General features: G+C 46.8%; 1 protein-coding gene across 2 annotated transcripts in view; it reads right to left on the bottom strand.

Moving 5' to 3' along the window:
- WDR70 (WD repeat domain 70) overlaps positions 1 to 15,693 on the bottom strand; it is a 319,614-nt gene that overhangs the window by 244,767 nt on the left and 59,154 nt on the right. For both annotated transcript variants that reach the window (XM_073543960.1, XM_073543959.1), the window contains exons 8-9: positions 9,262 to 9,415; positions 2,929 to 3,005 (exon numbers count right to left, since the gene is read on the bottom strand). In XM_073543960.1, the coding sequence (XP_073400061.1) occupies positions 2,929 to 3,005; positions 9,262 to 9,415 (231 nt within the window). The remainder of the gene's footprint in view (positions 1 to 2,928; positions 3,006 to 9,261; positions 9,416 to 15,693) is intronic.

The raw sequence follows: 15,693 nt of genomic DNA, 5'->3' as shown, positions 1-15,693 counted from the left end.
CTAAATCCACTTTGGAGCACATTCTCTCTCAGGGGCATGCGTCATGTGATGAAGCTAGATTTGCATTTGTGCTGTGGGTTTTGCTTTAAGAGCTGATATTACGTGGCAGAAGCTCTGTCTTGGAGAGGTCATGTGACGTTCGTAGGCGTTGGCATAGTAACTGGGTCTGCCTGCGCATATCAATGAGCTTAACTGCCATTTCAATCGCCTCAGGGCATGTTTTGTCTATAGCAAAATTTCCCCATTCAAATGCATTGAGACAGTGCATTCCAATGACGGGAAAAAAAATTTTCAAACGCAAATTGCGCAAAAGCTACAAATCTGATCGACACGAAAAATACTTAGCACACCTCTCATGGACGCTGGCTTCGAAACGACACCTCAATGGCGTCTGTGCGTGTAGCGGTTCGGGCTGTATTAATTGCGGAAATCAACTTAATAATAATAATAATAAGAAGAAGTTAGCAGCGTTCGGATTACAATATAGTGTTTTTTTCAAACCACTATAATTACAGTAGATGTTCTCTGTAATCACATTCTAGTTAAAGGAATGTGGCACAGCGGCTGTACAGCAGTGCGCAGAGCCTGAGAAAGAGGGCACGGAACTCATACTTGAGTGCGCAGAGCCTGAGAAAGAGGGCACGGAACTCATACTGCAGTGCGCAGAGCCTGAGAAAGAGGGCACGGAACTCATACTGCAGTGCGCAGAGCCTGAGAAAGAGGGCACGGAACTCATACTGCAGTGCGCAGAGCCTGAGAAAGAGGGCACTGAACTCATACTGCAGTGCGCAGAGCCTGAGAAAGAGGGCACGGAACTCATACTGCAGTGCGCAGAGCCTGAGAAAGAGGGCACGGAACTCATACTGCAGTGCGCAGAGCCTGAGTAACAGGGCACGGAACTCATACTGCAGTGCGCAGAGCCTGAGTAACAGGGCACGGAACTCATACTGCAGTGCGCAGAGCCTGAATAACAGGGCACGGAACTCATACTGCAGTGCGCAGAGCCTGAGAAAGAGGGCAAGGAACTGATACTGCAGTGCGCAGAGCCTGAGTAACAGGGCACGGAACTCATACTGCAGTGCGCAGAGCCTGAATAACAGGGCACGGAACTCCTACTGCAGTGAGCAAAGACTGAATAACAGGGCACAGAACTCATACTGCAGTGCGCAGAGCCTGAGAAAGAGGGCACGGAACTCATACTGCAGTGCGCGGAGCCTGAGTAACGGGGCACGGAACTCATACTGCAGTGCGCAGAGTCTGAGTAACAGGGCACAGAACTCATACTGCAGTGCGCAGAGCCTGAGAAAGAGGGCACGGAACTCATACTGCAGTGCGCAGAGCCTGAATAACAGGGCACAGAACTCATACTGCAGTGCGCACAGCCTGAGAAAGAGGGCACCGAACTCATACTGCAGTGCGCGGAGCCTGAGTAACAGGGCATGTAACTCATACTGCAGTGCGCAGAGCCTGAGTAACAGGGCACAGAACTCATACTGCAGTGCGCAGAGCCTGAGAAAGAGGGCACGGAACTCATACTGCAGTGCGCAGAGCCTGAATAGCAGGGCACGGAACTCCTACTGCAGTGCACAGAGCCTGAATAACAGGGCACGGAACTCATACTGCAGTGCGCAGAGCCTGAGTAACAGGGCACGGAACTCATACTGCAGTGCGCAGAGCCTGAGTAACAGGGCACAGAACTCATACTGCAATGCGCAGAGCCTAAATAGCAGGGCACGGAACTCCTACTGCAGTGCACAGAGCCTGAATAACAGGGCACAGAACTCATACTGCAGTGCGCAGAGCCTGTGTAACAGGGCACGGAACTCATACTGCAGTGCGCAGAGCCTGAGTAACAGGGCACAGAACTCATACTGCAGTGCGCAGAGCCTGAGAAAGAGGGCACGGAACTCATACTGCAGTGAGCAGAGACTGAATAACAGGGCACGGAACTCATACTGCAGTGCGCAGAGCCTGAATAACAGGGCACAAAACTCATACTGCAGTGCGCACAGCCTGAGAAAGAGGGCACAGAACTCATACTGCAGTGCGTGGAGCCTGAGTAACAGGGCACGGAACTCATACTGCAGTGCGCAGAGCCTGAGTAATAGGGCACAGAACTCATACTGCAGTGCGCAGAGCCTGAGAAAGAGGGCACGGAACTCATACTGCAGTGCGCAGAGCCTGAGTAACAGGGCACGGAACTCATACTGCAGTGCGCAGAGCCTGAGTAACAGGGCACGGAACTCATACTGCAGTGCGCAGAGCCTGAGTAACAGGGCACGGAACTCATACTGCAGTGCGCAGAGCCCGAGTAACAGGGCACGGAACTCATACTGCAGTGCGCAGAGCCTGAATAACAGGGCACAGAACTCATACTGCAGTGCGCAGAGCCTGAGTAACAGGGCACGGAACTCATACTGCAGTGCGCAGAGCCCATATGGCAGTACAGGGAGCTCATAATGCAGTGCGCTGAGATCATATTGCAGTGTGCGGAGCCCAAATGATAGTACAAGGAGCTCATATTGTAGTGCACCGAGTTCATATTGCACGGTGTGGATTTTGAGTTGCACTGCGCGGAGCCTGTAGGCAGCACACCGAGCTTATAATGCACTGCAAACAGTCTATGTCACTGCACAAAGCTCACAGTGCCGAGTGCGGAGCTCACAATACACAGTGCAAAGTCAGCATAAAAGTGCAGTTCTCTCATACTGTAGAGTGCGGAGCTCACATCGCACTGCACAGAAACCTCATGACACTGAGCAGAACTCATATTACCGTGCGTAGAGCTTATGTGACAGTGCATGAGGTTCGTATGGTGGCAGAGCACGAAACCTCTACAGCTCATTAATGCAGAATAAGCCCTGAGTCCATGTTACCTTCACCGAGTGAACAGAAGATATCAGGCAGTGAGAATACTCGTCCACCTACCCATCATTGGAGCACGTCAGAAACTCATCCTTAATCTTTGGGTGCCAGCATCCCCCGTTCAGCATGGCCGTATGGCCCTGAAAGACAAAAATAAAAAAAATACATAAATATTAACAAATCTGTATATTTCCTGCAAAAAAATATATTTTTCTTTGACATTTGTTTTCTAGTCGTTGTCTGTCAGTTAAATGAAAACTGCCTGGAAAGTCCTACAAATGTAAAATTTCCATATGACCCAAAGCTCATGTACGGGGAGAAAACCTCATGTGCTCAGAACGAATTTGCACCCCTGAAAACAGATTGTATCAGAAATGTGGGGTTGTGACCCCTAGAATAATTTGCTGTGAAATCAGGGCTAAAATCCCTGCATCGATAAGAAATTACAACATTTGTCACTAAGGGGCCGCATACAGATAATACATAGAGCTCAATGATAACACAGTATACAGTATGCCTTGGAGCTCCCCCTAGCGGTGGCTGGAGCTGAACAGACTTTTGTCATCTCTTAGTAAATTTTAGTAATAATTCTGAAGCATGTCATGTCTTAACCTCTCTGTTCTGTAATTCCTCTGCTAAACTTCCTGAACATTTCTGACACATCCCTGTCAAGATGAACAACTAGTTACGTTGATGGTGCCGTCAGCAAGAATTTGGATTTCTGGATCACGGAATTTACTACCTATATGATGGACTGCTTGCTAGAGATGGGGTGCACCTTACGAAGTCTGGAAAGCATGTATTTGGAGGTCGTCTTGCTATACTCATCAGGAGAGCTCTAAACTAGAACAATGTGGGAAGGGAAGCAAAAGGTCAGAAAAAGCCATACACCTGACAAATGCTATTGAGAACTCTGCTATTAGAAGTGGAAAGGAAGAACAAAGACAAAAAAGAATCTAAAAAATAAAAATATTGGCGAAAGAGAAACCAATCACAAACTAAGATGTTTCCATACAAATGCACAAAGCATGGGCAACAAACAAGGAGAATTGGAACTACTAATGCAGGAAGAGAAATATGATGTCATTGGAATCACTGAAACTTGGTGGGACAATACACATGATTGGAATACAAGGCTAGAAGGATACAACTTATTTGCAAGAAACAGACTTGATAAACGAAGAAGAGGTGTCGTATTGTATGTTAGAAAAGCGTATATCTGCACAGAGATCCAAGCTTCAGAGACTGGGAGTTCTGTGGAAACTGTTTGGGTAAGAATACAAGGAGAGAACAACGGAAAGGACACCATTGTACGCATTTACTACAGGCCGCCTGTGCAAGCTGAAGATATGGATGGACTCTTTATGCATCAAATGGCCAAGTTCTCCAAAAAATATGACATAGTTGTCATGGGAGATTTCAACTATCCTGACATCTGTTGGAAACCTCTCCGAGGCAAAACTAACAGGTCAAGGAAATTCTTATCCTCTCTCGCTGACAACTTTATCTTCCAAAAGGTAGGGGAGAAAACAAGGGGAACTGCTACCTTGGATCTAATCCTTATAAACAGGGAGGAAATGGTTGAGGAGGTAAGCGTGGCTGGGACCCTAGGAGGTAGCGACCATGCTATTTTAGAATTTTGGATAACTAGTGGAGGAAGACCTGTGAAGACTCAGACGTCAAGGTTAGATTTCAGAAAGGCAGATTTTAAGGGACTCAAAGAGAATCGGAGGGATCCAATGGCTGGATATCCTAAAGGACAAAAATGTCCAGGAAGGATGGAAATATTTAAAAATTAAATTCTTAAAGCACAATCATTAACAAGTCGAAGGGAAGAATAGGAAGAATTTAAGAAAACGAGAATGCATGAACACAGAACTTAAACACATGCAAAAAAGGAAGAAAGAAATGTTTATCAAATGGAAAGAGGGAGGAATATCTGAAGAATATAATGCTGTCTGCAGAACCTGCAGGGCACGAATTAGATTATCTAAAGCTGACAATTAAGGCTTGCAAGAGATGTCAAAAGCAATAAAAAAAGATTTTGGGGCTATGTAAAAAGTAAAAGAAAAGTCACAGATGCTATAGTATTTTTACAGGATGAAAATAATAAAATGGTAAGGCAGGATGTTGAGAAGGCTGAACTTTTAAATTCTTATTTTGCATCTGTTTTCTCTCAGAAAGGAATTGTAACATCAACTGATCTTCACTGTCCTATTAAAGGAATAGATGAATCCAGGATATCTATAAACAGGGAGATGGTCAGGGAACACTTAGCTAACATAAATGAATTCAAGTCTCCAGGTCCAGATGAATTACACACCAGAGTATTGTAGGAGATAGCAGAAGAAATTTTTGAACTACTCTCCATAATCTTTGCAAATTCTTGGAGAACAGAAGTTACAGAAGACTGGAGAAGAGCAAATGTTGTTCCCATCTTCAAAAAGGGGAAGAAGGTCGTCCTAGGGAACTATAGGCCGGTGAGTATGACTTCTATACCAGGAAAGATTTATGAACAAATTATTAAACAACATGTATGTAAGTACCTGGATAAGAATGAAGTGATTAACCAGAGTCAGCATGGGTTTGTAACTAATAAGTCATGTCACACTAACTTAATTTCCTTCTATGACAGAATCACTGACTGGGTGGATCAGGGAAATGCTGTAGATATAGTATATCTTGACTTCAGCAAAGAATTTGACAAAGTATCTCACACCATCCTTATTGAAAAAATGACTAAGTATGGAATGGACAAGGCAACTGTTAGGTGGATTCATAACTGGCTTAGTGATCTGACCTAAAGAGTGGTCGTAAATGGCTGCACATCCAGTTGGCAAGTGGGGTACCACAGGGCTCTGTCCTAGGCCCTGCATTGTTCAACATCTTTATCAATGATTTAGATGAAGGAATTGAGGGTAAACTGATTAAATTTGCTGATGACACAAAGCTAGGAGCGACAGCTAATACTAGAGAAGAGAGAGAGAGAGGATTCAAAAAGATGTAAATAAACTGGAGCAGTGGGCAGCAACTAACAGAATAGTTTTTAACAGGGAAAAATGCAAAGTACTACATCTGGGCAATAAAAATGAAAAAAAGCATATACAGAATGGGAGGGATAGGGCTAAGCAACAGCATATGTGAAAAAGACTTGGGTATACTAATAGATCACAGACTAAACATGAGTCAACAGTGTGATGCAGCAGCAAAAAAAAGCAAATACAATTCTGGGATGTATTAACAGAAGCATACAGTCTAGATCACGTGAAGTTATTATTGCCCTCTGCTCCTCTATGGTCAGACCTCATCTGGAATACTGTGTCCTATAAAGAACGGTTACAGGATTTGGGAATGTTTAGATGCAAAAAAGACAACTGAGAGGAGACTTAATAGCTGTCTACAGATATCTCAAGAGCTGTCACATTTTTAGAAGGCTCATCTTTATTCTCATTTGCACAAGGAAAGACTAGAAGCAATGGGATGAAACTGAATGGGAGACACAGATTAGATATTAGAAAAAACTTTTTGACAGTGAGGGTGATCAATAAGTGGAACAGGCTTCCATGAGAGGTGGCGAGTTCTCCTTCAATGGACATCTTCAAACAGAGGCTGGACAGACATTTGTCTGGGATGATTTAGTGAATCCTGTTTTGAGCAGGGAGTTGAATCAGATGACCCAGGAGGTCCCTTCCAACGCTACCATTCTATGATTCTAGGATTTAAGAGGAATGATAGCATTTACTTACACACTGCAGTGAGCAATTCATTCATAAATTTCTGGGAGAAATAGCAGAGGAGCGGCACATAGCAGAGGTGTCAGAGAAAAATTAAAATCCATAAAAGACATCTCGAGAGAAGGGAGAAGAGCTGATCCTTCAACCCACATTGAAGTAGAATTCACAATGAACATATAGGATTAATTATAGCTGGGGAAGAGGGAAACTAATTAAATAGAGAGCTGACACTTTCATCTCCATTGAAGAAGGGGCCTTCTGTAGTGACCAGGTAATTACAACAGGGAGATTTGCTGGAACGAAGACACCCAGACTATGATCAGTATATTTAAGAGAAAGGGAAGTGAAAAATCTAAACACATTCCGAGGTAACTCTTGTTCTCAAATAAAAATTGAACAATTGCAGTTAGACATTCTGTCTCCAGTGTCCAGATATGAATATTGGGGTATGCATTAATACGATATTTATGTGAGATAGATTTTTGGAGTCGTAGCGAAGGGACGAACATAATGCATTCAACTCACATCACCTTAGGGACATACTAACCCCTCTAACAACTTAATATTGGGCCAATAGATGATGTTATACATGCCATGATATATTTAAATCTCATCACTATATAAAAGGGGCACCTGTCCTCAGTACTTACCCCCTAATGTTGTCCCAGTACTCCCTTATAGTAAGACTGATCTGTGGGCCAGGTCTAGCTCCACCTTCAGTGATCTCATGGCTGCCTCTGCTCTTCAGAAGCTAAAGTTTAATCAAAAAACCAAAAAGGGTGCATGGTGCAACCTGGGTATGGCAAAGAAGCTCAGAGCAAAGAAGCTCAGGGCTCTAAATCCACCCACTAGCTCTGCATACCCCCACCTCCGATGATTGACAGCAGAGCAGTGGCTTGCCTGCAGCGAGAAAGGTCTGCCTTTGTCCTCAATCAGCAGTGAGGGAGGTGGGGCATGCAAAACATTGCACCGAGCCTGTTGGCCACACCCCGGGTGCACCGAACACCTAATTAGTATACTTGATAAAACTACACTTTCTGCACAACATAGGCAGCGGAAAGATCACAGAAGGTGCGATTGGTATATATACAGCATTCCCAATCGTCTCCTTATATGAAAGGAATCTGACCAAGGGACGGAGGATCGCACAGATGCCCTCGCTGTGTATGAGATACATGGATCAGGGGCCGCATTCCTCCCCCGGATCGGCATGTACATTGGCAATCTTCCCTTTCCTTACTTATTATTTCCATTCCTGCCTTCTTTTCCCACTAGGATTCGGTGATAGAAGCTCTTCGGCTGCGGCAGACAAAACATTTTTTTTTTTTTCTAAATGTTTTTCCATTGGCCTCGAAATCCTTCAACTTGTCGTAACACTAACAAAGATTCCATCTTCTCGGCTAAACCGACCGCGGCCGTGACAGAGTCTCGTCTTCACCTTTGGACTGGGATCACAGGTAGCTTTCGGCGCACCCTTATTGCAGGCATGTCACCCACATCTGGCTGCCGTGCACGGTCCATTAGAGATGACGTCGATCAGTTATCAGTCTATGCCTGTCCTTTACGCTGATCGCCCCTCTGAATATTAGCGTCTCCATTCTACGTGGTCAGGATATGCTGGGGGTTGTAATACTGCAACAATGGATGGGGGGGGGCGACTGCTTTGCATCCTGCCAGTCTGTCGCTACATTGGCTCCCTCCCCTAATAATTGACATTTTAATACATTAACACCTTCAAGTCTGGGCCATTTTCCATTTTTGCTCCATGGTGTCTTCCTCCTCGCCTTCTTCCATAAGGGCAGGAGGACTAATGGGTGCAGAGACAGGGGCATTGGCAACGTCTATAGCAGTGGTCATGCATGCACCCTACTGATTTTGGGGGGTCCCTTGTTCTTAGGATTACAGCAATGAAAAACGCCTTTAAAGTCAATTTTCACTCTTGAATGCTGTTTTTTCAACGCTGCTGTGCAGGGAAAGGAGGAGGGGACACAATGATAAATTAGTGCTGCAGCTCCTTTGCTTCCGTCCCCATAGATTATAACGTTGTGGCATATACTGATCATTTTCCATCACTTTAGAAGATGGGAAATGCCTCTTTAAAAACACACTACGCTCGTTACCTGCAGCCACCACTAGAGGGAGCTTTGGAGGTGACTGTATACAGAGTCGTTAGTGTATTGTATGTATAAACAGTATGCGGTGAGCTCCCCCTAGTGGTGGCAGCAGGTAATCAACATGTAAGCTTTTCCATCCAAGTCTATGAAGGGAGGTATGGAGCGCTGTAACAGAAAAACAAAGCTTCAAATGCCATCAATACCTGATCAAAAATGAATCACTGACGTTTTGACCTATAAAATGACATCGCAATAGAACTGAGAGATTAACTTCAAGGGTATGCTAAAAAGCTGTGGATTATACTATGGATGATTCGTACAGTCATGAATAATTATGGATTATGGCGACACTCTTTTCATGCCGTTGTCCACTACCGAAGATCCCCAGTATGCTGAATAAAATTAATAAAACGCACACTTGTCCCCTGAACCAGAGTGGCTCCTCCACCCGTCATCTTCAATGTCTCTACTGGACAATCCCTTTAATTATTCCACATGCTCAGACATTGGTAAAAGGACAGATAATGATGGCCGTCATCCTCTAGTACCTTGGTGTTTGCCATATCCACGATGTACTGGTCGCCCTTCACACACTCCATTACGGGAAAGCCATCCCGGTCGAGCACTTTGGCCTGTGAATTCCCGGCTACGACGAGGATGACGTCCCCGGTGATGCTGTACTGAAGAGACTTGATCTGATGACTGTGGAAAGGTAAAACAGACATAGATCAGCTTCTTCACGAACATATCCGTCCATAGCCATGAAACATGAGGCATTAAGTGATGACCGGTCAGCGACTGCTCATAGACAGTGGCCCGGAGCTGGCTTGAAGGGGCCACAGTGTTGCACTTTTACGTTGCACAGCAGTGTTCCCAGTCACCTGGCACTGCAGCAGGAGGCTGGGAACGCTCCTGCGCGGAGGAAAAACTTCAAACAGGAACCTTTTTGGGGTCCAAGTGACGATATATGATAGCGATACCATCAGTTACCCTTATTACTGCAGATCTCGCTGCGTTAACCTGATCCAAGCCCCCTTAGCAAAAAAAATTAGAACATTTTTATTGGATGATCCTTAAAAAATTCAAAATGACAAAACAGACATCTCAGATGGTAACCAGTGTTCAAGAGCCGTGTTGCTCGAAACGCGTATGGTCTTATTACACACCACCCCCTGCCATTGCTGTGCCATCTGAGATGTCGGTTTTGTCATTTTGAATTTTTTAAGGATCATCCAATAAAAAATTTCTAATTTTTAAATAAGCCCTGTGAGTGAGCTGGATCCACTTCTATTTTTACTATCACTGAGGGTTCACTGGAGTTCAGGTTCTCACTTTACAGCAATGCTGCGTGAGAATTAGAGTTGGGGTTACGGGACCGCTTTCTCGGCGGCGGAGGGATACATTGTGGAGGATTACCTCTGCCTGTCATTTCATCGCGGGAGCCCCCCCGTAGAGCACTGACATCACCCGATGTCACTGTTCTACACGGAAGATCGTCGTGGGACACTCGTTAACTGGACTACGGTGGAAAGGTAATGTATAGGTTGGTTTATTATTTTTATTAGGAGATCGAGGGCTTCGGGGAATTAGGTGATTGGTGAGTATGTACTCTATGTTGCATGTACTGTCTGTAATGTATGTGTATATGTACTGTATGTTTTCTCTTTTAACACTTGACATGCATTGTCTGATAGGACTACTCTCCCATCATCGGCAACACAGTAGTCCCATCAGACAATGGATGCACAGCAGACACACAGGGACACACAGACACGCACACACACAGGGAGACACAGACACGCACACACACAGGGACACACAGACACGCACACACACAGTGACACACAGACACGCACACACACAGTGACACACAGACACGCACACACACAGGGACACACAGACACGCACACACACAGGGACACACAGACACGCACACACACAGGGACACACAGACACGCACACACACAGGGACACACCGACACGCACACAGTGACACACCGACACGCACACACACAGGGAGACACAGACACGCACACACACAGGGACACACACACACACAGTGACACAGAGACACGCACACACACAGGGAGACACAGACACGCACACACACAGGGACACACAGACACGCACACACACAGGAAGACACAGACACGCACACACACAGGGACACACAGACACGCACACACACAGGGACACACAGACACGCACACACACAGGGACACGCACACACACAGGGACACACCGACACGCACACACACAGGGACACACAGACACACACACACACAGGGACACACAGACACGCACACACACAGGGAGACACAGACACGCACACACACAGGGAGACACAGACACGCACACACACACAGGGACACACAGACACGCACACACACACACAGGGACACACAGACACGCACACACACAGGGACACACAGACACGCACACACACAGGGACACACAGACACGCACACACAGGGACACACACACACAGGGACACACAGACACGCACACACACAGGGACACACAGACACGCACACACACAGGGACACGCACACACACAGGGACACACAGACACGCACACACACAGGGACACACAGACACGCACACACACAGGGACACACAGGGACACACAGACACGCACACACACAGGGACACACAGGGACACACAGAGGGACACACAGACACGCACACACACAGGGACACACAGACACACACACACACAGGGACACACAGACACGCACACACACAGGGTCACGCACACACGCACACACACAGGGACACACAGACACGCACACACACAGGGACACACAGACACGCACACACACAGGGACACACAGACACGCACACACACAGGGACACACAGACACGCACACACACACAGGGACACACAGACACGCACACACAGAGGGACACACAGACACGCACACACACACAGGGACACACAGACACGCACACACACACAGGGACACACAGACACACACACAGGGACACACAGGGACACACAGACACAGGGACACACAGGGACACACAGACACTCACACACACAGGGACACACAGACACGCACAGACACGCACACACACAGGGACACACAGACACGCACACACACAGGGACACACACAGGGACACACAGACACGCACACACACAGGGACACACAGACATGCACACACACAGGGACACACAGACACGCACACACACAGGGATACAAAGACACGCACACACACAGGGACACACAGACGCACACACACAGGGACACACAGACACGCACACACACAGGGACACACAGGGACACACAGACACACACAGGGACACACAGACACACACAGGGACACACAGATACGCACACACACAGGGACACACAGACACGCACACACACAGGGACACACAGACACGCACACACACAGGGACACACAGACACGCACACACAGGGACACACACACACAGGGACACACAGACACGCACACACACAGGGACACACAGACACACACAGACACACACAGGGACACACAGACACACACAGGGACACACAGACACGCACACACACAGGGACACACAGACACGCACACACACAGGGATACACAGACACGCACACACACAGGGACACACAGACATGCACACACAGGGACACACAGACACGCGCGCACACACACACACAGGGACACACATACACGCACACACACAGGGACACACAGACCTTCGCACATGCAGACCCCCACACACACACATACACGCACACAGTCTCTGCCCACACACTTCCCTCCTCCCGATCTGCAGCGTTTCACGCACCCACATCGGCAGCAAATCCGCAGATGTTTTTTTACATCTGCGGTTTTGCTGCGGATGTGCCTGACTTAATGGAAGTCAATTGGTGGAGAAACGCTGCAGATTCGCAAAAGGAATTAACATAATAATAATAAATTTTATGTATAGCGCCGACATATTCCGCAGCACTTTACATTTCAGAGGGGATTTGTACAGACGATAGACATTACAGCATAACAATAATCACATAGATCATAACAGAAGCCAAGAGGAATGAGGGCCCTGCTCGCAAGCTTACAGTCTATGAGGAAAGAGGTAGACACGAAAGGTGGAGGGTAACAATTGCCCTGATTGTATGGACCAGCCATAATGTTAAGTGTGTAACAGTACAGACACAGAGGGTTAATAGATGCATAAAGCACGTGGGAACATGATGCGGGTAACCTGGTTATGGTAAAAACTTTTGGCTGTGCCACAGAGGGATAGATTAGGTTAATGTGTTGAGGCGATAGGCCAGTCTGAATAAATGAGTTTTCAGGGCACGCTTAAAATTGTGGGGATTGGGGACTAATCGTATTGACCTGGGAAGTGCATTCCAAAGAATTGGCGCAGCACATGTAAAGTCTTGGAGACGGGAGTGGGAGGTTCTGACTATTGAGGATGCTAACCTCAGGTCATCAGCAGAACGGAGGGCGCGGGTAGGGTGGTATACTGAAACAAGGGAGGAGATGTAGGGTGGTGCTGAGCCATGAAGAGCTTTGTGGGTGAGGGTAATAAGTTTGTACAGGATTCTGGAGTGGATGGGTAGCCAGTGTAATGACTGGCACAAGGTGAGGCATCGGTGTAACGATTGGCGAGGAATATGATCCTAGCAGCAGCATTCAAGACAGATTGGAGAGGGGAGAGTTTGGTAAGAGGGAGACCGATTAGAAGAGAGTTACAATAGTCGAGACGAGAATGAATAAGAGAAACAGTAAGAGTTTTTGTGTCAAAAGTAAGAAAATGTCGAATTCTAGAAATGTTTTTGAGGTGCAGATAACAAGAGTGAGCCAGTGATCGTATGTGGGGGACAAAGGAAAGCTCGGAGTCAAGTATGACCCCAAGACAGTGGGCATGTTGCTGGGGAGTAATAGTGGAACCACACACGGAAATGGCAATGTCGGGTATAGGTACATTAGTAGAGGGAGGAAACACAAGGAGTTCAGTCTTTGACAGGTTCAGTTTCAGATATAGTGAGGACATGATGTTAGACACAGCGTTTAGACAATCACCGGTGTTTTCTAGAAAGGCTGGCGTGATGTCAGGAGAAGAAGCGTATAATTGGGTGTCATCAGCATAGTGATGGTACTGGAAACCAAATCTACTGATTGTCTGACCAATAGGGGCAGTGTACAAAGAGAAGAGGAGGGGGCCTAGAACCGATCCTTGAGGAACCCCAACAGTAAGGGGAAGATGAGAGGAGGAGGAGCCAGCAAAAGATACAGTAAAGGAGCGGTCGGAGAGATAGGAGGAGAATCAGTAGAGAACGGTGTCCTTGAGGCCAATGGAACGGAGCATAGTGAGGAGGAGCTGATGATCCACAGTGTGGAATGCTGCAGAGAGATCCAAGAGAATTAGCATGGAGTAATGACCATTAGATTTAGCTTTTCGTAGATCATTAGAGACTTTAGTGAGGGCAGTTTCAGTAGAGTGTAAGGAGCGGAAACTGGATTGGAGAGGGTCGAGAAGAGAGTTATCAGAGAGATAGCGGATCAGACAGGAGTGGACCAGGCGTTCCAGGAGTTTATAGATGAAGGGAAGATTAGAGACAGGTCTATAGTTAGCGGCACAGTTTTGGTCGAGGGATGGTTTTTTAAGTAGTGGATGTATGATGGCATGATTAAATGAGGAGGGAAAGATACAAGAAGAGAGAGAGAGGTTAAATATTTTAGTTAGGTGAGGGATGACAGCAGGGGAAAGGGACTGGAGTAGATGTGACGGAAATGGGTCACTGGTGCAAGTGGTTGGGTGAGAAGATGCAAGGAGCCTGCTTACTTCTTCTGTGACTGGTTCAAAATCAGAGAGTGAGCTAGATGCAGTGGGGGAGGGAGGACAGTGCATGGTATGAGGTGATTGGGAGATAATTTCCTGTCGGATATGGTCAATTTTTTCTTTGAAGTAATTGGCCAGATCGTCAGCTCGGAGCTCCGTGGTTGGGGCCTGTACTCTTGGGTTGAGTAGAGAATGGAAAGTGTCAAAGAGACGTTTAGGGTTATTGGACAGTGAGGTGATGAGGGTGTTGAAATAGGTTTGTTTGGAGAGGTGAAGGGCAGTGTTGTATGTTCTAAGCATAAACTTATAATGGATGAAATCTTCGTGTAGATTGGATTTTCTCCACAGACGTTCGGCGCACCTGGAGCACCGCTGCAGGAAACGTGTTTGCACCGTGTGCCAGGGTTGTCGCCGTCTGCGTTGTGGTGTTCTATTTATAGGGGGTGCAAAATCATCCAGGGCACTTTGAAGTGTTTCATTGTAATGCTTCAATGCAGAATCAGGACATGAGAGGGAGGAGATAGGGGCCAATGAAGACTGCAAGTTCTTCATAAGTTTCTGGGTGTTAATGGCCTGTATGTTTCTATAAGTATGGACAGTGGGGGTGACCTGAGCAGCCTGGCAGTTCTTTATAGAGAATGAAATAAGATTGTGGTCAGAGAGCGGGAGAGGGGAGTTTGCAAAATCATCCACTGCACAAAGCCGATAGAAGACCAAGTCGAGGGAGTTTCCGTCTTCATGCGTTGGAGAATTAGTAAGCTGCGAAAGGCCAAACGAGGAGGTTAGAGATAAAAGGTGAGCAGCAGATGGGGAGAGAAGAAGAGCAATGGGGATGTTGAAATCGCCCATGATGAGGGTAGGGATGTCACAGGAGAGAAAATGTGGAAGCCAAGTGGCAAAATGATCCAGGAACTGATGGGAGGGGCCGGGAGGACGATACACCACCGCCACTCGCATGGAGAAGGGGGTGTAGAGTCTGACGGCATGGACCTCAAAAGAAGGGAAGACAAGTGAGGGTACTTGAGGGATAACCTGAAAGGTACATTTTGATGATAGGAGCAGACCAACGCCTCCACCTGCTCTATTGTCTGATCTTGGGGTATGAGAGAAGTGTAGCCCCCCGTATGAAAGAGCAGCAGCAGCGGTAGTGTCTGACTGCTGGATCCAGGTTTCAGTAAGAGCCAGGAGGTT

This window comes from Dendrobates tinctorius, unplaced genomic scaffold, assembly GCF_039654945.1.
Source record: "Dendrobates tinctorius isolate UK_male_01 unplaced genomic scaffold, ASM3965494v1 ptg000135l, whole genome shotgun sequence".
NCBI classification, from domain to species: Eukaryota; Metazoa; Chordata; class Amphibia; order Anura; family Dendrobatidae; genus Dendrobates; species Dendrobates tinctorius.
Note: the sequence above shows the minus strand (reverse complement) of the source record. Positions and strands in the feature narration are given on the sequence as shown.